This window comes from Gekko japonicus, unplaced genomic scaffold (genome assembly GCF_001447785.1).
Source record: "Gekko japonicus isolate JY-2015 unplaced genomic scaffold, Gekko_japonicus_V1.1 scaffold594, whole genome shotgun sequence".
Lineage (NCBI taxonomy): Eukaryota > Metazoa > Chordata > Lepidosauria > Squamata > Gekkonidae > Gekko > Gekko japonicus.
In genome coordinates this window covers 398836-420448 of record NW_015160852.1, presented here as the reverse complement: position 1 = coordinate 420448, position 21613 = coordinate 398836, and the positions used below count along the sequence as shown (strand labels likewise).

General features: G+C 43.9%; 1 protein-coding gene across 1 annotated transcript in view; it reads left to right on the top strand.

The window, feature by feature from the left end:
• Positions 1-3372: 3372 nt before the first annotated feature.
• The window catches only part of EEA1 (early endosome antigen 1), a 73994-nt gene continuing 55753 nt past the window's right edge, over positions 3373-21613 (top strand). The window contains exons 1-2 of the mRNA XM_015421013.1: positions 3373-3506; positions 9437-9526. Of these exons, the coding sequence (XP_015276499.1) occupies positions 3483-3506; positions 9437-9526 (114 nt within the window). The 5' untranslated portion in view covers positions 3373-3482. The remainder of the gene's footprint in view (positions 3507-9436; positions 9527-21613) is intronic.

Genomic DNA, 21613 nt, shown 5'->3' with positions numbered 1-21613 from the left:
CAAACTACATGTTAGGGCGGCCATTTGACCATGGGTGTGTGGGGGGGAGGCAATCTTGTTTCTTCCTGTGCTTTTTCAAGTGCCAAAATAGCCTGTTTTGGTACTTGAGATGGTGCACCTGGGGGTGGAGGAAACAAGACTGCCTGTCCCCGCTACACTGTGGGCCCAGCACTTTTTAAATGGTAAAATTCTCCTGTAAAATGGTGTTGAATGACAGTCACCGGTTAAACCCATGGCCATCATAACATGTATGGCTCATAGTCTAGCTCCTATAACTACACTTACCCTATTGCCTGCTTTATATTAGCCCTGTATGGCTCAAATGGAACTGCAGCCAAGTTTTTAAACTTAAGATTTAGTTTAATGACAATATAGAAAGTTTAGAACTGGAATTCTTTATGCAGAAATAACCATATAGAAGAAGAGAAGAAGAGATTGGATTTATACCCCGCCCTTCACTACCCAAAGGAGTCTCAGAGCGGCTTACAAACTCCTTTCCCTTCCCCTCCCCACAATAGACCCCCTGTGAGGTAGGTGGGGCTAAGAGAGCTCTGACAGAAACTGCTATTTTTCAAGGACAGCTCTTATCAGAACTATGGCTTGCCCAAGGTCATCCAGCAGGTGCAAGTAGAGGAGTGGGGAATCAAACCCGGTTCTCCCAGATTAAAGTCCGCGCACTTAACCACTACAACAAACTGGATCTACTATCATCACAGTTTCAGAAAAATTAATCAACTCAGATTTGAAAATATTAGTGTTCTGTGCTATTTAATTTCTGGTGTGAGAAATGTTGATTGTAGTTGCATAGTTGTACATGGAAGCCCTTCCTTCAGTCCTTGCTATGCAAAGCTGAGTACAGTCTCCAATACTGTGCTAAAGTACTTTGCATGTTATCCTTTCTACTTCGTTAGACCTTCTTGCATCTCAAGGCCCACTTGAAATTAAGTTTACAGATGTTTAACAGGATTTGCTCACATATACAGTATTCCATGTTAGAGTTTCCTCTTATCCTTTATCTTTCTTACCCCACACTCCCAAATTGGCTAAAGGTAGACTGTGCACTCCTTTTCTTATGTTATTTTGAAGTGTTCTGTGTATATATCTAATAATGAACGTGGCCAAATCTGTGGATACTTAAATTCAGAGACTGGATCTATGAACAACTGAGACACAAAATGCCCCCCAAATCTTTTTTTTAAAAAACAAAAACAAAAACCTGACATCTTTTTTTTTAAGCTAAAATCTTTTTTTTTAAATCTTCCAAAATAATACAAATGGTACATATAGCTTTAAGAAATAATAGCCCTTAGTGGCCATTTCTAGGCAATCACAACAGTATTGACAGCCTTCAGGCTTTGGTTTCTGTCAGTAAAAGTCATGGGGGAAGGCATGGCTGCTTCCTGCTGTTCAACAGCAGCCACCCCATGAGAGCCCGTACTGTTTAGTCCCCAGAGTTTCAGATCAGGCTGGGAGATCCAAGTTTGAATCTCCACTCTGCCACGGAAGCTCACTTTGGTCCAGTCACACACTCTCACCCTTACCTACCTAACAGGGTTGTTGTGAGAATAAAACAACGGAATGGACAATGATGTTCTGCAGAAATATCTCAAATTTAAAAGACAACAACACAGCATGTCTTAAAAACCCAAAATAGAAGTAGTGCCTGTACCTTTAAGAAATGAATGTCCTCATCATGGCCATTGTGGGGGGTTGCCAGGCAATCACAACAATACTGCCAGCCTTCAAACCTTAATTTCTGCTAATAAAGGTGAGGGGTGCAGGGTTCTTTTCAGGGCTATGTTGGCCCTGGAGGAAGGACTCATTGGGGCCAGGCCTGGCAGCAACCACCAGATGGCTCACTACCACACAAACTTACTGAGGCCCACTGAAGTCAACTATTTGACAGCAGCCACTGCGGCGTAAGAGTATCAGACTAGGGTCGAATCTGCATTTTTAAATTAGTTTCATGCTGCTGTGACGCCGTCTTTCTCTATGCTTGTTTGAATGTTGTTTGGAGAAGATTCTTTAAAGCAGTGCAAAGGGGCAATGACAGTGGAGCCGCCCCGAAAGGATGATAAACATATGTGGACATGCAAAAGTATGCTAGCACTCTTGAGGTGTGAAAACAACACCAAATGTAGACAACTTTTTTGAAGACTGAGTCAAAAGACTGGGACACCAGTGGGAAAGACAAATGCAGATTCAGCCTAGGATCTGGAAGACCCAGGTTTGTATCCCCACTATGCCATGAAAGCTTGTTGGATGACCTTTGGCTTGTCGCTCATGCTAAGCATAGGCTACATCACAGGCTTGTTGTGAGGCTAAAAAGGAGGAGAGGAGAATGATATAAGTTACTTTGGGTGGGTCCCTATTGGGGAGATGGACAGGATACAATTGAATTAAATAAATAATAACTACAGCTGGAGTCTATGGGAGCAAGAAACGTTGTGGGTGGAAGGGAGAGAAGAAAGCAGAGATGATATGGGGGTGGCCGGGAGGAGGGAAAAAATAAGTCGAGTGATGAGGGGGATACAGGGGGTTCCTCGCTTGGAATAATTCTTGGTAAATCTGCCTGAAGCTAAGCCCTTCTCTGGTACTTATGCATCTGTCCCAAACCTTTCCATTCACTGTCTTAAGCTATGTTTCAGATCAAAATTGAGCAAGTTAAAGTGCATACATTTGGGATGGAAAGAGTTAAAATGAGAGAAGCGGGGGATTGAAGAATCCTTTGATAACTCCCGTTCGTACATCTAAAGCTGCATGACACCCTCCTCCTACTAGCGCTTCATCCAGTCCAGCACATCTTATTTTGACTAGCAGCAGCTTCTGAGGACCTTCCTCGAGGTCCTCCGGCATCCTGCTAACCCCAAAGCTGGCAGGAAAGTGAACCTCGGACCAGACTCCGTGCCCCGTCCGGCCTCTCTTCTACAGCCCAACAAGCATGGATCCTCATCTCCTGTCACTCTCGCTTGTCCGCTGGCGGGAGAGGCCCTTATTGGCGCGGAGTCCTCTGAGACGGCGCCGGAGTCAAGGCAAAGGGCTGGCCTACACGCGCTCCCCCGGCTGCCCCCAGGCGCCCTCCATTCCCTTCCCCCCCCCCCGCTCCCCATCAGTCGGGAGGATCGACCAGAAGCGCCCCCAAACGCGAAACCCCCTCGTTACCGCGAGGGCCGGCCTGGGAAACCCATCCCCCACGTCGATGTCAGTCACCCTCCACCGACCCCCCTCCTCCTCCGCCCCTCGCGGGCTCCACGGGCCTCCCGCGGACAACTCGACGTTCCTCCGCCCCTTTCGCAGTCAGTCAGCGCAGAGGGCGGTCTCGGCCGCGGAGGCCCCGCCTCCCGCTCCCTCCGCTGTCAGCCAGCGACAGGACGAGTTGGGCCGGGCCGCTGGGGAGGCACCACCACCACTGGGATTAGAGATGGCCTTCCGGAGCCCGCTTTGAGCCCTCATCCTAGAGGGGGGACGTGACCTCTGCCACGATGTTTAGGAGGATTTTACAGAGGGTAAGAAGATGGGCGGGCAGGCAGGCAGGCAGGCAGGCAGGGATGGCTTGCGCGCCTCTGCTGCAGAGTAGGCTGCTGAGGTAGCAGCGGCACCACCACCAGCAGCAGCAGTGGCGGCGGCATGGGGAGGTGGCTGCACTTTCCGGAGCCGGCCCAGCGGCAATGAGGGAGCCACCCCCGCGCTTGCTTGAGTGGGGTGGCCGCGACAGCAGCGAGACCCCCCCCCCCCGCTCCGCCGCGTGCCAGTTTGCCGGGCTGGCTCCCCTCCCCCCTCCCCGATCTTGGTTATTAACCCAGCAGGCAGCCGCCTTCCTTCCCTGCCCGCAGGCCGCGGATAGGCCCCTTCCTCCGCTGCCCATTCAGGGTTGAAGGGAGAGTGAAAGTGGGATGTGGGGGGTTCTGCCGCAGCCGTGCCGGGACAGGAGGCTGCCTTTTGGTGTGTGGCAGAGGGCTGGTCGTGGGACGGGACTGAGGTGGGGAAGAAAGAAGTTGCGGGAGTGGCCTCCGCGCCGAGGGGGTCTGCAGGTGGAAGAGGGTGACATGCAGGAAGGAAGAGTGGACCGTGAGGCGGAAGGAGGCTGCTTTTCGCTCCCCCCGCCCGCCCCTTCCGCGATGCTGAGGCGGCTCCGAGTGGGTTGTGGCCTGGCGCCTGTGAGTGTGGCTCCAGCTGCCGTAGCAGCCTGGCGCGGAAGGCCTCGTCGCTTGCCAGGGTTAATCAGCGCTCTTTTCTCCCGCTGACAGGGAGGTGTCTCTGTTGAGGGTGGAAGGCATTACTCACGGACTCCTCTACTAAGTCTTGTGTTGTTACACATAACAACAGATAACGATCTCTGGGCGCAGCCGCCGCGAGAGCCATTGCGCGTTTGCTCGGATGTGTTCGGACCGATAGGCACAGGACAGCCGTGCGCAGGTGGCAAGCGTGTAGTAATGCTAATATAATGACTGAGAAGTGGTCGTGCCTGGACGTTTTGCTGCCGGCATGCTCTGTGGGAGGACAGGCATAGAGCAGCGTTTCTTAAACTGGGGTGCCTGCCCATACTCCATACTGAGTCCTTTGTGAAAGACAGAGGGTCAGCTCTTCTCTAGCCATGCTAGTGTTAAAATGGAGGCCTCTCAGTGCCCTGGGAAAAGGGCAGGGACTCTCTGCCTCCGGGGAAGGGAGTGGAATTTTTCCCCCTCCTCGAAAGGGGGGGGGGAAGCTCACGGAGCTGTTGCCACCCCCTGTCACCTGACTTTAAAATCATCTCAGAGCCCTGCCCATAAAACACACTGATTGATTGCTGGGAACCCCAATAGCTCAGCCCTAGGAGCTCCAATTGGTTGAGTGGAGGTACAGTCTCATGGAGTTATCATACTTATTTGTGGTATATAATTGATTTTCTCTCAGCATCGAGAGAGATGTTATTCTCCTTCCATTGACAACAATAGCCAGTGACCAACTACCGGAAAGTCAAGTTTAATGTTCCTGCCAGAGCACTTCTGAAAGTTGTTCCAGGTTCCTTCCCTCTCCTGTTTAGCTGGCCTGTAGCTAGAGGTTGTTAACATATATATATTTGTCTGTATCTGTGCTGTAGAGGGATTGGGTCAGGGCCTTTTGAATTGTGTCCCTGTAGGATCAGTTGCCTCATGATGTGTCGTTATAGATCGCATGCAGACAATAAAGACATTTTTTTAAAGCTTTTAATACATTGCTGGTAAGGGTCTCATTGTATTGGTTTGGGGATGCAAGAGCTCCATCAGGCATATGCGGCTTACTTCATCGCCTTTGAGAAGGGGCTGCCTGGTGTCTGCTGGCAAGGGAGGAAGGTAGGGCTTGGTGGCCTGCAAAACGTTTAGCTTGGAATGGAGTCATTGGGTTGCTAAAGTTGGAAAAGTTGGAAAACCACTGGTGTAAGGGATGAGGCATTAAAAAGCAAGGAACATTGGAAAAACAGTGACAGGCCTAACAATACTGCGTCCAGTTAGCAGTAGGTAGTGCACAGAATGAATGGAAAGTCTATCATAATTTGTTATGGTGGTAGTGAAGTACTATTAGAGCTAGAATAAGATAAAAGCCTATCCACTTCCTCCTCCTTTGGTTCTCTTTAAAATTCTATACAGCTAAAACCGTTTTTCGCCTTGTGAACCAATAGCAATGCCCAGAATTCTCCATTTATTATTGTTATTTTTGTTGTTTGGTTATTTATAGTCCACCTTTCTCCCTGAGACATTTATGTGGAAAATCTGAAAGGTGATAATAGAATGATCATGCTGTGCTAAATTGAATGGTATAATTACAGAGACTGCCATTATGTGATTATGTATCTCCTCCTTTGAGGTCTGGCAGAGGCAAGAGGGACTATTTCCTTACTCCTGTGCTGTTTTCCCAACCTGAAACAGTCCAGTGGGCTATTTAGGGCTGGGAGAAGGGAACAGAGTATCTGAGGGACCATCTTCTCCCACGAGTTCCCGCCCAGAAATTAAGATCACAGGGAGAATTCCTCTTGACTCTCCCACCAGAGAAGCTTGTCTGGTGGGCATATGAGAAAGGGCCTTTTTGGTGGCAGCACCATGATTATGGAACAACTCCAGGGAGATGCACCCGGTGCCCTGACTTTCGATCGTTAGGAGGCAGTTGAAGACGGTTTTATTTGGGATGACATTTAATTAATTTAGTTTTTTTCTCTATTGGTTGTCTTAAATTGTGGTTTTAAATTGTGATTTTTATGTATCTTGCTTCATTTTTACATTGTAAACTGCCTTGAGTTCCTTAATTAATGTTATACATAAATAAAATTTATTAATGTTTTACATAAATAAAAACAAGCAGGGGAAGGGAGGGATCCTATCCTTGTCTGTGCTGTGGTCCTGATACAAATCACTTCTGAACTGAGTTCCCATAAATAAACTTGCACCTGGTGCCCTGCTGCAAGTCTCTGTGGTGATCACTTAATAAATGTAACATGTAGTTTGGCCCTTAGATGGCATGTTTGGGAAAGCTTTGTGCCTAAGATCTTGGCATGCTGCTCTCCAGTTTGGGACTTGATGCACTAACTTTGTATAAGGCAGTGTCATATCTGTATACAATGCTTAGGTATGCTGATTGAATTAAGGTGTAAAAAGGAAAAGACTGGTGCTTTTGGAGGCAGGAGCCAACAGTCTTACCTTGCTTCAGATGCCAAATGAGTGCGATTGAAATAAGGGTGCCCTTAACACAGAGTTTCTTCTTAGATGCGGATAGAGCTTTCAGAGACCAAGGAGAATTGCTGCCTTTTCTGAGTGTTCAGATGTAGACAGTTCCAATTAAAGTTGACCTGTTCCACTCAAGAGAGAGTGCTCCCATCTAGGAATATCTTTGTTGTAATATCAGTTATGAAAAACTTAAATCATATGGTGAAAATGGCATTATTGGCATTTGATTCCTACTGAGAAAGGAGCCTGAAGGTTTTCAAATGGTGTGGTAATTAATTTGGTTGTCTCTGGTGAAACAATACTTATTGTAATAATGAGAAATTGTTTTGCCTGTGGCTTAGAAAGATCCCAAGACGTGTTAGTATTTTTGGTGTGGATAGTTTGATTCTCTCATGTTGCTCCTTCAGTATTGCAGTTTTTGATGAAGTCATAACATTTGTACTTCTTGTATCTAGAAATCCTCTTTTACAGTGTATTGTTTTCTCATGTAGCTTCCCAGTTAGTTTCTAAAATACATATAAGAAAAATAAAAGCTGCAAATCTCTGCTTTTATAGTTTTAGACCATGTGATATGCCATATTTTAATGCATAAAAGATTATTGCCATTTGTTGGTATGTGGCTATATTCATTGGTCACTGGTGTTTTTCTTTTGGTGCTTTTACAATAGTTCAGACTTTTAGGTATGAGTAAATAAGCACTATTGCCCCTGCCACACGGGGCAGAAAGGGACGGGCTGAAGCGCGGCTTCTGAAAGCTGCACCAAAAAAACCACGCCGCGGCGGGATCACATTGATCCCCTGAGCCATGGCACATTCCCTCCCCGGCACGATCAGATGCCGGGGGAAGTGACGGAGGGGAACGGGAGACTGCCGAACTGCGCATGTCTGAGCATGCGTAGTTCAGGCAGGAGCCGGGGATGCGCCGGCAGAAAGACGGGCCGGCGATCCCACGGCCGGCCTTGATGCGACCATCGTGGATGAACCACCTCAGTAGATGGTTCATTTTTGATGTGTCTCTTTGGGGGAAGGGCCGGATCGGGGACGGGTGCGCAATGCTGCCCAGATGTTGCAGTGGGATCGCGCCCGTTTGCTCCGGCCCCGATCCGGCCCACTCCTGGCCCAAAACCCCTCGTGTGGACAGGGCCTAAGTCATTTTTGACTTAATGGAGTTAACTTAAAATGTTACGACAGGAGCAATAGCTTTATTCTAGAGATGTATAGGTCTGTGCATTCAGTAGAACTTCAAAGAGAGGATTCAGCCGTTCAGGAAGCTCTTTTTTTATAAGTACTACCACGTGTTCAGCCCTCAGCATATGTTCAGAGTCATTGTTTGGAGTCCCAGTCAATGTTTTTCCTTAAAAATATTTATATCTTGCCTCTTCCATTAACCATCCTGACTCAAGGCATATCTTTGTTTATTAGCATATATAAGGGCAACCACTCTATCTGTGGAATACTTGTGTGTGAACACTGCTGTTCTGACAAATTCACAAAGTGAGGTATACTGGTCAAAGGGTTAGATTAGGTCTGGAGAGACAGGCTCCAATCCCTGTTCGCCATGATTTTACTGGGTGATCTCAGACTGGTCATTCTATCTCAGTTTAATCTATTTCACAGGATGATTGTGAGGATAAAAAGAAGAATGGAGAACTATATATACTGCTCTGAGCTCTATGTAGAAAGGGCAGAACAAAAATGTAACAATTGTGTGGACTGCCTACATGGGTTTTAAAGCCCTTGTGTGCACACATCAGAAAACCCAAACCTTTATTTGATTATGGACATTTTGCTGTTGTATATTCTACTGAAATGAATGTTTGTATTTTATAATATTAAAAAAGGCATATAGTTTGCCTTATTTTTTTCTTCAAGCAGGAGTTGGCAGAAGATCAATTGTGAACTGGTGAACAACTGGCCGGTTTCTCGTGGACCAGTTAGAGCTGACTGATTTATATGATTATTGCAGAAGTGGTCAAGGCTTATCCATATGGGAGATATTTAATGATAAAGAGTCTCTTTGAAGAAACTAAGAAGTGTCTTTGTTAGAATTTTGAAGCTATCTAGTGTACCTTATAAGTTTTCAGAAGGAAAATTTATAATTGGAGGTGATTTTCATGGGAAAATAGATTCATATATTTGTTGCATTTACCCATGTTATTTATTTAGAACATTTTAATGCTGCCTTTCTACTCAGTTCAGGCAGCTAATGGTCAAAACATTAAAATGAATTATAATATATATATATTATTAAAAAAAACAATTCCGCAGAACAGAAACACATGAAGGAGGCTCAGTGAAGGTCACTGAGGGAAACCAAGACTGGGAGAAGACTGGTAGAGGGGGGGGGCAAATGAATCTCCCAGGGGAGGGAATTCTGTAATTTTGGTGCCACAACTGAGAAGGCCTGTTCTTGAGTTGCCACCTGTCTAACCTCAGATGGTAAAGACACCCAGAGGGCCCCCCCCTGAAGATGACCATAGTGATTGGGTAGGCTCATAGGAGAATTGATAGTCCTTACAGTAAGCTGGCCCCAAGCCATATAGGACTTTTAAAGGCCAATACCAGCACCTTCAATTGGACCCTGAAGCAAATTGGGAGGTGGTGTAGGTAGAACAAGACTGGAGTGATACAGTCTCTGAATAAATGTATTTATTCTGTGGAGATTATTATTATTTTTTTAAAAAAAACTTTAAAATGTTATTTTCTGTACATGGGCCATTTCTCATTCCATTTTACAAAGCTTAATTTTTTTTTTCCAGACTCCAGGCAGAGTTGGGTCTCAGAGCTCTGACTCCGAATCATCTGCAATCCCTGGAAATGTGGATGTCAACAATGAGGGCTCTTCAGAGGTACTGTGTTGCAATAGTATATAAACTATTTTTTTCAGGACCCCAGATCCTGTTGTTTTAAAGTGTTGTTTTGGGGTGCTTACCCCTGTCTTGTTTCTACTCATATAGTTTCAGTGATGTCATTAAACTCTTGTAATCCTGCACAAAACTTTAGTTGTGATACGTTGGCTATTTTTGAAAAATTCCAAATTCGGTATTTATGTGGTGGTACAGCAGATCTGAGGAGTGGGGCATAAGTTAACCAAACAAAATACTCATTAAAGTTTGTTCTTATGTAATATTTCAGGAATTAGCATACTTTCAGTATAATTTGCATGCCTGCACCTTTGGATCTGAATTGCTCAGTACACAAGTAGAGTTGCCCAAATGGAATGTTAATATTCAGGGGCACCCTGGAATTTAGTTTCCTTACTACATGAAGCTTAGAAATGGAGACATCCATTATTTTATGGAACACTTCTGTTCTGTGAAAAGGACACCTAAAATGAAGGAATCTAACAGTAGGGTCGATTTCAGGTTGCAGATTTGTGCATAAAAGTTACAAGCCCTCATGTATTTTATTTGCCTGCTTGTTTTCTTGCTTCCAACATCTGTGTTAAAAATCAGAGTTAAAGAAGAACAAACTCTTCCAGTTTACAAAAGCTTATTTTCCTGGCTGCTTGCTGATAATTACTTGTCATAGGCAATGTATTGAGTGCCTGTTTTTAAAGTATGTTTGTAATGCAAGCCATTGACATACTTATGAAAATCCTACTGGAGAGTCTTATATATTGTGTTAATTTTGTTTGCTGTGTTCTTTACCATGTTAGAAGATGTCAACTTCTATGCTGCTGGGTTTAAGATACAAATTATACTTATGTATTGGCAACCTGTATTAGGATAGTAATAATCCTGTGAAGAATAGAAAAGTTAGGTGTAAACTTCATTTATTGTCAGATTGTTAGATTTCAGCAATGGATTGAATGGAGAGGGTTTTGTTCATTTGGTAATTATTAGGTCATCTGTGTTGCAAAATTTTGTTCAATTGTCTTTATTTAAGACACCATTTGATAAACATGGATCAGTACGTATAAATGGGGAACTTCATCTAGGGTAGAAACATAGAAATAGATAGGTTGCAGCCAATGTTCCCTCTAAGCTGAGTTAGTGTGAGGTAGCTCACAGTTTTTTAGCCTCTGGCTCAAACATTTTTGTCTCAGCTCAGGAAGGATGGCTCCAGAGCAAACTGCAGTAGCCAAATTGCTCGCTCACAACTTTAATGCCAGTAGCTCACAAAGCAGAATTTTTGCTCACAAGACTCCACAGCTTAGAGGGAGTATTGGTTGCAGCATGTATTTCTGCTTAAGTGTATTAGTGGCACATGTATTAGTGAGATTTATGTAGTTTGTATTGATTTATCATTTTGTTTTTTAGTTGGTATTCACATTACGCTTTCATGTAAAAGAAAATGAAAGTTAATCTAGATATGTGGGGTCTCTCAGGGGGCAATCCTCTCTCCAATGCTGTTTAACATCTATATGCGCCCCTTGCCCAACTGGTGCGGAGTTTTGGACTGGTGTGTATGCTGATGACACCCAGCTGTATCTGCTGATAGGTGGCTGTCCAGACAGTGCCCCACAAAATCTGGCTAAGGGGTTGGAGGCTGTGGTGGGATGGTTGAAAAAGAGCCGGCTGAGACTGAATCCAAATAAGATGGGGATTCTGTGGCTGGGTGGCTGGGATTCAGGGTTGGGATGCCAAGTCCCCACTCTTGATGGTGTGCCCTTAACACTGGCGCAAACTGTCAGGAGTTTGGGCATGGTACTGGATGCCTCCTTTCAATGGAGGCCCGGAACACAAACCTTGCCAAGCTGGTGTTTTTCCAGCTACTAGCAAGGGGGAGGGGGGCTACAGAAAAACAATCAGTAGAATCACAAACAAATCTGTAGTCATAAGAACGTAAGAACATAAGAGAAGCCAATGTTGGATCAGGCCAATGGCCCATCTAGTCCAACACTCTGTCACACAGTGGCCAAAAATACCAGGTGCCATCAGGAGGTCCAGCAGTGGGGCCAGTCAAAACACACTAAGTACATGCAATAATAATTACATAGGAACCAAAGTTGATAATTTTACCAAATTGATATATATTATTGTAGAATCATAAATGTTGTAAACAGCAATTAAAAAAGTGGGTGTATCTTTGAATACTGTATTGTACATTAAATTAAAATTAATAAAGAAATTTTTAAAAAAGTGGGTGGTAACAAACTCAAGCCCACAATAAGTCACAGCACATCTCTAAAGCAGCAGACTTTCTTCATTAACAAAACAAGCACACAACAGAAAAGTATTGTTTATATAAATCCTTGAATTGAAGTCCGAACACCTGTATATCGTGGCTTATAAAAATAGGATCTGTTCCAAGTGGAAATTTAGTAGTCCCGGATAGTCAGTGTTTCAGAACTGTTCCTTTGTCAGGTAAATCAGGTAAGTCTTCACTGACATACAGTAAATATACATGTACAAACGAGATCCCAAGCAAAATATTCCAAGTAGGTTCAGCTCCATATCTCTTACAAGTCAGAATGACCACTCCTGGTTGGGACCTCGTTTGTACATGTATATTTACTGTATGTCGTGTCTCATGTTTCTCATGTTTGGTTTTTTTATTTTTTTAATTGCTTTTTATCTACACACTACAGGGTATAGGGAAAAGGAATAATCTAAACTAAAATACAGAGTAAACAGGGATCAAAAATGTTTTAAGCTTCAGTTACTTGATATTTCCTCATTGTTTAGCTTTAAGATAGTCGGAGATTAAAAATTGATATTTCTATCTTAAACAGTGCAAACAAAATTAGCTATAGTGTGTGCATTCTACTAAATAAACACAAAAGAGAGAACAGACTTTCAGAATCGGGTTATTTAGCTATTTTCTTCCCTCCACGTTTGTTCTCATCAAAGGGCAGCCTAACCTTAAATGATTTAGGGGTGTGGCTCCTAATTCTGATTCAGAGTCAAAAACTTCCTCTAGGGAGCTACTTGAGGAGCTGTCACTGCTTCTGGAACCATGTTCACCAACATCGTCTGTAACGATACTGTCTTCTACTTTCCTTTTTTCTTTCGCTAGACTTTGATGCTGTTCCAAAAATGCTTTTGCTTTGAGGACAGAGTCAATCTTTTCTTTTTTCTCTTTGAAGTTGAAGATAAGTCCTTCGAGGATTATCCATCTGTAGGGATTAGCGTTTTTCTGTAGAAATGAAGTCAGATTTTTATATTGTTTCCTCTTTCTCACCTCAAATGGAACATTTTAAGACCTTCACTTCTTCTCCTTGGATTTTTAAGGTTATTCCATTGGTCGCTTTCAGAATCATACCCCTTGTTGACCTTTTAGAGAATTTCACAAATCCTTCACCAGGTAGGTTGTTTTTCTTGGTAAATTCTGGATAGGTTTGGTATACCATATCCAAGTCATTTTGTAAGAGTTCTGCTTTACAACCTGCCACGGGAGCTAGAGTTTAGCTTAGAATCTCTTTCAGGTTCTCATCTTTTTGCTCTGGAATACCTTGAAATCTCAGGACGTATGCTGACCATTCCAACTGAAGTTGTAACAGCTGTTGTTTCTTGGAGGTTCTCTCTTTTTCCACTACCTCCATTCTCTGATTCAATACATTCGTCTTCTCATCAACCTTCTTCAGCTTTTTAGTTGTCTTCTCTGTTCTTGCATTGGTTTCTTTCAGTTCTTTTTGTAGAGCTTCAAAGTTGTTGTTCAGGTTAGTCATCTGGTCCAGTAGAGGGCACAATGCTGCAGTAATCATCTTGGAAATATCTGTGGTTACTTCCGCCCTGGAAGCCAGAGACGATGAGCTGGCAGTTCCTGAAGAAACTTTCACTCTGGGCGCCATTTTTTCACCCCAATGAGACATTGTTTACATTAAAGGTAAAAGTTTTTACTGCTTCTGAAAGTTTTTTAAAGTAGAGGTTTTCTTCTAGTCTGCACACTAGTCTGTTGAATTAACATTCTCTCATCAAAGCCGCCGTTTTGCCCCTCACTTTCTTTGTTTTTCAGCTGCTTTTCCCGGGGTAGGGTAGCCTCCCCCCCTTCACTGTATTTGGGGCTCTTTAAGCGGTTTTGTGGGTTTGCGTCTAAGTGCTTGCATGGTTTGCCAAATAGTCACTCACGCTTTACTCCTCGGCTTGTGCCCAAAAACGGGGAAAGTCTCTTAACGCCAGGTATCCTGCTTGCTTGTTCCGGTATGCTTTTTTAAGTCCATGGCTGGTCTCGCACTGGCGGGACCTATTGGGGCAAAAGGAAGCCTCGATCCTTTGGCCGTCACCTCGGGAGAGGCTTCCATCAAGCCCCAGGCTACGAGCCCTCTCGGAGGGCCCAGGGGGGCGGAGTATTCCGGGACCCCTCCCGCCTGGTGCGATTGTGGGCCGCTCTCATCAGAGCTGCGATGGAGCGTACCTGCCAGCAAGACGCCAAAGCCGGAAGTCCCCCTGTGTTTTCTTTTTTTCTGTTTAGTGGCTGTCTTTTGTGGAATGACTGAAGTACTGAAGTCTTGCATATACTTGGAACATACTTTGCATTTTTCCCTTTATATTTGACCAACTTAATATAGTGCTTTGCTTCTGCATTTGTCTTGAACTTGGAGAAGAAGATATTCCTTTGTCACATTTTAAGTATTTCAGAGTTGTTGATTGATTTGTCTTTTAGGAATTCTGTGTATAGGTTTTCTAGCTATAGATAGGTGTGAGCATATAGGTGTGTGGCATGGGCCATAATGCCCATTTCCCCCCACAGTGTTTCAAAACTGTTTGTAGTTTAGAATGAGAAACCTTTAAAGATGATATGTTTTGCTGCCTCTCCTATCAAATGTTAACAGCTCCAATTTATTAGTTATTACAGTGAAGATTTATAGTTAATGGCATATATCCTACCTCTCCACTGAGCAACATGTGAACCCTTCTTCCAGTGTCAGGACCCTTCTTTCTATTTAAGTGGCTTGGGTTGCCAGTTCCCAGGTCCAGACAGGGGTCCCCCTGCTACAGTTCATCCCCGGCCAGCTGGCTGGAGTGGGAAGCCCCACCCCAAGCGTGACCACCCACCTGGCCACCCCTTTCCCTCCCCTCCTGCCAGATTTAAAGGGCTTCATCTGATCCGTGGGGACCACATGGCCCGCCGATCAGCTGGAGGGTCCTTTAAATCTAGCAGGAGGGAGAGGCAGTCGCGGGCCACACATTCAGCTGGGGTGGGGGCTGCGGCACATGGATCTGATTTCCCCCAGCCCCGCGCACCGTGGCCACCACTCCACTCACAAAAAGACCATTTAAAGGGTCTTTTTGCAAGCCAAGTGGGCGGCCTGCAACTGCCCCCTCCCTCCTCCTTGCTAGATTTAAAGGGCCCTCCAGTTGATTAGTGGGCCACATGGTCCCCGCCGATAAGCTGAAGCCCTTTTAATCTGGCAGGAGGAGAGGGAATGGGGTGGCTGGAGGCTGGTTGCGCTTGGGGGCGGGGCTTGGGGTGACCCTGCCCACCCCAGAATACCCCCCCCCAAATCCACCTAGGAGGGGAACTGGCAGCTCTGTAAGTGGATGTTTGTCCAGTGGAAGAACTACTTAGGCTTGAGGAAGGCACTTTATGCTGGAGGATCTTTTTCAAGCCTAAAGCTGAATACATGCCAATAGTTTTTCTCTTCTTACTGATCCCAGTGGATCCAAATGGAAAAGCACTTCAGATTAACAAATCAAAATAGTGTGATTTAATAAACAGATGGCCTGTTTGTATGGTTAAGTGACTGGAACACTGCCTAATATGCCAATATTTGTGGATGTGAAGAATAAGTGACTTAGTGTATATTAGTAAACTAATACTAATGTGCAGTTCATTAACTTCTTAAACATGCAGAGTAACTACATATGCCCTTTTGGATTCTTCTGGAATATTTCTATGTAATCAGTTTTAGCTTCACCTTTTTATGTGAATGTTTTTACAACACTCACATGTTCTATCCCCATGCCACTTGCTGCTGGCACACCCTTCCCCACACCCTTCCTTTTCATCATGTTGGCACAGAAATGCTGACCTGATGACAGTCTTGGCAGCTGCCCTGCAGCCCAGCAACCTCCCTCCCAACAACACAGCTCAGCATTGGCTGAGTTGGGTTTTTTTGAAACTCTGTGTTAAGGGCGGGGGGGGGGGGCACTAGAGCTGAACATTGCCATTTGGAAAGTGGTACTAAGCTCTACAACCTCCATATTGACTGCAAGCAGAGCTTTCAAATGAAGGCTCTGCCTGCAGCTGGTGCAGTGTTTTCCTGTTAAGTTTTAGCAGTGACACTCAGAAAGACCATGGCTGCCTTTATATGGGAACTTCAACGTAAAGTGAGGGTATGCTGTATGACTCCCAGGGAAAAGTCCCCATTTGGAAACAGCCATGGAGACAATTTTCTGACCAATAGCTTTATTGCTGCCTTCATTGCAGCAGTGAAGGCAGAGACATTCACAACAACAACAAGCATCTATACGGAAGTTTCCCCCACACTATCCTTACCTTGGCCCTCCATGGTTACTATCCCCAACACCAGAGGGCCTTTCTTCAAGATTTTAAAAAATCCACAATAACTGTTTCCATAGTGTTATGACATTATAATGATCTATTGCAGCAGAGTAGTTGATCCCAGCTTTTTTTTATTAAGAAAGTCAGTCTTTTGGTTGTAAAGAAAACATATCAGGATAACACTGCAGTAAGAACATAAGAGGAAGCCAATGTTGGATCAGGCCAGTGACCCATCCAGTCCAACACTCTGTCACACAGTGGCCAAAAATGCCAGGTGCCATCAGGAGGTCCACCAGTGGGGCCAGGAGGTCCACCAGCTGCGACACATACTAATTCCCAGCTTCCTTAAAAAAAAAGAGAGTATGCTATAACACTGAAGTAATATGGCTGTTACCAATTTGAAAAAGTCTTCTGAAATGTATGTGTGGGGGGAATGGATGCCACATGGATTGAGTTAAGGAAAATAACGTCAGTGTAGGTAGGACCCCCCCAAAAAGTGCATCTTCCCATCCATATGGTGTCTAAAGGTGCTTTGATTGTAGTCTTGGCCAAAAGATCAAATCAAACCAGGTTAGGGAATGATCACAGCAAAATAGGGGGAAACATGGAAGCAGGATGAATATAGAACAGCATTATGTAGCTGGTCCTTTGAAAACACTGCTACAGTACAGAAACCAAGGTACAGCAAAATGTCAATTTGAAAGCAGTTTAAGGTAAATATTTAAAATTCCCACATTAGGAAACGTATTATCTATCCTAGCTTTGTCCATGCTTAAGGTATGAGCTTCACAGTGAACATGCCATATTTATAAATGGTGATTTAAAAATGGTGTGTGTCATGGGGAAGACACTGCCTGCCTATTTTTGATCTGAGACACTGGAACACAGCAGTTACAATGATTTATTAACATAGTGCGAAGCTTCTGCTGTGAGAGAGAGAATGGATTCTTTTATTCTGAGAAGGAATTCAAGCCTCATATGATCACACTGTCTGAGTCTTTTGCTAATCATTTTTAGAATGTATTTGTTGTTATCCTCAATCAAGATTTTGTGTTATATACTAAATAATGGGATGGAGACCACAGCTTTATGTAAATTATTGAAGCTCCGTGAATACATGTAAAAATAGAGATTGGACAGGGCTGTCTCTGTGACCAGGATAATGCATTAGGAATCCTGTAGTCCTGTGGTGTAGTGGTTAAGACTGACGGACTCTAATCTGGAGAACCAGGTTTGATTCCCCACTCCTCTGTCTGAAGCCTGCTGGGTGATCTTGGGCCAGTCACAATTCTCTCAGAATGCTCTCAGCTCCACTTACCTCACAAGGTGCCTGTTGTGGGGAGAGAAAGGGAAGGAGATTGTAAGCTGCTTTGAGACTCCTTAAGGTAGAGAAAAGTGGGAAGTAAAAACCAGCTCTTCTTCTTCATCATCCTTAGCAGGTCCACTTAGGTCTGTTCAGTTAGGCTTACTCCCAGGGAAGTATTCTTAGGATTGCATTGCTAGTGTGCATGTCTCTTTGTGGTGAATGCTAGGAATCCCAAGCATGAACAAACAGGCTTTAGATTGAGTCAATAGTGTTTGCTTTAGTTCTGTGATATGGTGCATTTGATACATGAAAATGGTGCTGAATCTTTAGAGTCCTGCAGGTGAGTGATAGTATTTTGGAGCTGAGGAGAAACAATTTAGCCTATTTAAGAATTTTGTTATACCAGATTGGATCAGTGGTTATCACTAGTGGCCAGTAGTTAACTTCTAATGGACTTTTGGCTTCCAAATATTTTGGTATGGCAATTATCTAGGTGTCGAGTTATAAAGGTGAATGGTTTTTGACCTTTAAATCAGGGGTGTCAAACTCATTTGTTATGAGGGATAGATTTGACATAAATTGGATTTGACATAAATTAGGCCGGGCCATGTGTTTCATAAAATGTAACGCCAGGTAGCAGAGAGATAAACTTTATAAAGACACTGAAAAACACAAAGATATTATAGCAGCTATTCCATTGGAGCCCTACATTAGGAGGGTGTGTGTGTGTTAAAACTAATATTCCTTTGCAAAACTGAAGCTCCTTGAGTTTGTTGAACTCTATTTTAAATGTGGTTAGTCCCAAACCTCCCCCCCCCCCGAAATATAAACTACAAATATGAATGGTCTGAGCCTAGGACCCAGGGGAAGAACATGAAACGGCTGAGCACTGCAAGCTCCCCCCCCCGCCCCCGATCTACTCAGAGTGGCAGTGGCTCTCTAGGGTCTCAGAGGGTTTTTTACAGGGTGGTTTGAGATAATAATTTTGGGTGTCCTCTTCAGGACTTGTTGTTGTTGTTCAGTTGCACAATCGAGCCCGACTCTTTGCAACCCCATGGACTACATCATGCCAGGCCCTCCTGGCTTCTACTGTCCTCCAGAATTTGCCCAACGTCATGTTCATTGCCTCGATAACACTGTCTAACCATCTCATCCTTTGCCGCCCCCTTCTTCTTTTACCTTCAATCTTTTCCAGCATCAGGGTCTTCAGTGAGTGCTCCCTTCTCATTTGGTGGCACTTGTTCTGATATCCCACTGGAGCTCTACATTAGGAGGGTGTGTGTGTTAAAACTACTATTTCTCTGCAAAACTGGAGTCCCCCTGAGTTTGCAGAACTCTATATTTTAACCCTATATTTTAACTCTATATTTTCCCAAACCTCTCCCTCCCCCCCGCCTTTAAAACATGCCTGCCTAAACTGGAAAGGTGGGGGAATAGCGGGATTTTGCAAAGCCAGTTTTAAAATAAAAAAGAAGCACAGGGATTACAGCAGAAGGAACCCCCCCCCCAGCTCCTACCTGTGACGAGGACTATGGAGGCTGGGAGAGGTGGCTGGGAAGTTTGGCAGCCCCACCCTCTGCTCTTTATACTTCCAGGCAGCTCAAGCTGAGAACAATGAGGATGGGCAGGGGAGGGGGGAGAGGAGAGAGCCCCACTTCCAGGCCAGATTAAAAGCTTGGGTGGGCCGGTTCTGGCCCACAGGCCATAGGTTTGACGCCCCTGCTTTAAATGAATGGTTTGGGAAAATCTTTTCTTAGAACATTAGTTATAAAATCACAATTTTCAGTGAAGGATTCCTAACAAAAGGGGCTGAATGACGAGCAATATCTGTTGACATGGAAGTTGCCCTGAGCCCATTGGGGAGGGCGGGGTATAAATGCGAAAAATAAATAAATAAGTGTTGGCTTTGCTCTACACTAAATTTTTTGATGACAGAATGGAACTTCCCTGCCTCCCCTGCCCACTGATCTCCATGAAATGCTGGTCCTGGGGAATAGGGAGGGGAGTCTGCGGTGAGAAGGGAGAATAGTTGGAAATTGTTATTTAGTCTGGATCTAATCTTTAATCAAATTTCTATTGAAGGGGAAAAAGCACTCATCCCCCCCTGTTATCATACTTGAAATATCTTTTCCGCCTAGGGAGTTGTATAGTGAACTAATTTTATGCTGTGATAGCACACCTTTTCAGGTTGAGAGTTCTAGAGTGACGGAGCAATGTTCTGTTTGTAAGAATCAAGAAAAAGAAAAATACATGCAGTTCCTATTTAAATACAAAAGCTTTATCTATGCTGTTAATCTAAGGAATAATAATTGGATAGAAACTGCCTGGCTCAATTGAGACATCAATCAAATCACCGTTTGGTTCTCAGTTATTGTAAACACAAACCACAATTTGGAATTACAAAAGATAGAAGCAAACCCTTGTTTAGATTCCTGTATGTTTTTATTTTATGTTTTCTCAGTGCTTCTGTTTCTATGGTGCAGCTTTCTCCTGAAGTGGTGCTACAACTAACTATGAATTGTCAATTCAGTTATATAGTCAGTTGTACTTGGTACAGACCATGGTTGCAAGTGTGCTTCAAGCCATGGTTTGCGGATTTTGGCTTGCTGGCCAATTGCAAACTATGGTTTTGACTATTCAGGCAGTGTGTGAAGCCGTATATCAACCTGCAGTGGTTTAGAGTGATACTTGAATTGAGTTAGAGTCTAGAAACAGGTAACATTATACAATCTGGGCTATTTAATATCGAAGACAGGATTTGATTGTCATCTGGCACAGGAAGGAGCAGGTGGCTTATTTATAAAGGCAGAACAAACTGTGAAACAGCACTATACATGTGGTATACATGCAGTGCAGTCAAATTCAAAGATGGAACATGAGAGGTAGAAATTCTGGAGTACTCAACCAGGAAATCAGAAGGAGGCTGAGATTGGGAAGGGCAGCTATGAAAGAACTAGAAAAAGATTCTTGAGTGTAAGGACGAGTCACTAGTGACCAAGACCTAGTTAAATTATGCCATAATTTATTTTATTTATTTATATAAGTATTTTTACCCCGCCCTACCCCGCAAGCGGGCTCAGGGCGGCTTACAAGGGGCATAAGCCCATACATAAAACCAATAATATCTCCCAGTACTATGTATGGGTGTGAAAGTTGGACAGTGAAGAAAGCTGTGAGGGGAAGAAAGTTGATTCATCTGAAGTGTAGTGTTGGAACGAGGAAAGTGATGCTCAGAATCTTACAACAAAGACTATTACCATATATGGAGTGAGAAATGCCAGAAGTTCAAGTTGGGTTCAGGAAAGGAAGAGGCACTAGAGATCATTTGCAAATGTACGGTGGTTACTGCAGCATTAGAGAGAATTTCATAGATTACAGCAAATCTTTTTACTGTGTAGATCATGAATAGCTGTGGCTGGTTTTAAAAGAAATGGGTGTGCCACAGCATCTGATTGTTTTGATGCGCAACCTGTGTTCCAGACAAGAGGATACTGTTAGAATACAATATGGAGAAATATCCAAGATTTTCTATTCCTTGGCTCCATCACCAACAAAAATGGAAAACTGCAACCAAGAAATTAGGAGATTGAGTTTACAGATACTGTGGGCTGCCGAAAAGACAAATAAGTGGATTGTAGATGAAATCAAGCCAAACTCTTGCTAAAATAACTAAACTGAGGCGACCATATTTTGGTCACATCATGCAGAGACCAGGCTCACTGGAAAAGACAATAATGCTAGGAAAAGTCGAAGGCAGCAGGAAAAGAGGAAGGCCCAACATGAGATGGATTGACTCTATAAAGGCAGCCAGAGCCCTCAGTTTGTAAGTCCTGAGTAAGGACATTCATTCCTAGGATTGCCATAAGTCAGAAGCGACTTGACGGCATTCAACACACACACACACTTCTGCTATAGTGTTTTTGTCACTATGTTTAAAATCAGAACCGGTGTTCACTATTGCAGCTATTGCAAACTCAAATTAGCTTGTACGTCTGTATTGTTTTTGCTTTGCCCACATTCATGATTGAGTTCTCAAACAGAACAGTTATATATTTAAATCTGAAAGCTACTGTTCAGACTGTGACACCTTTCTTAGGCACTGCAGGTACTAAACTGCTTAATATAACTATGTAGACACTGATATCACTGTTTATATAGAACCATTGTGCACAGTCACTGAGCTTATTTTGTATACTTCTGAGATTTGCACAGAAATGTCCAACGGTATAAATCTTGTATT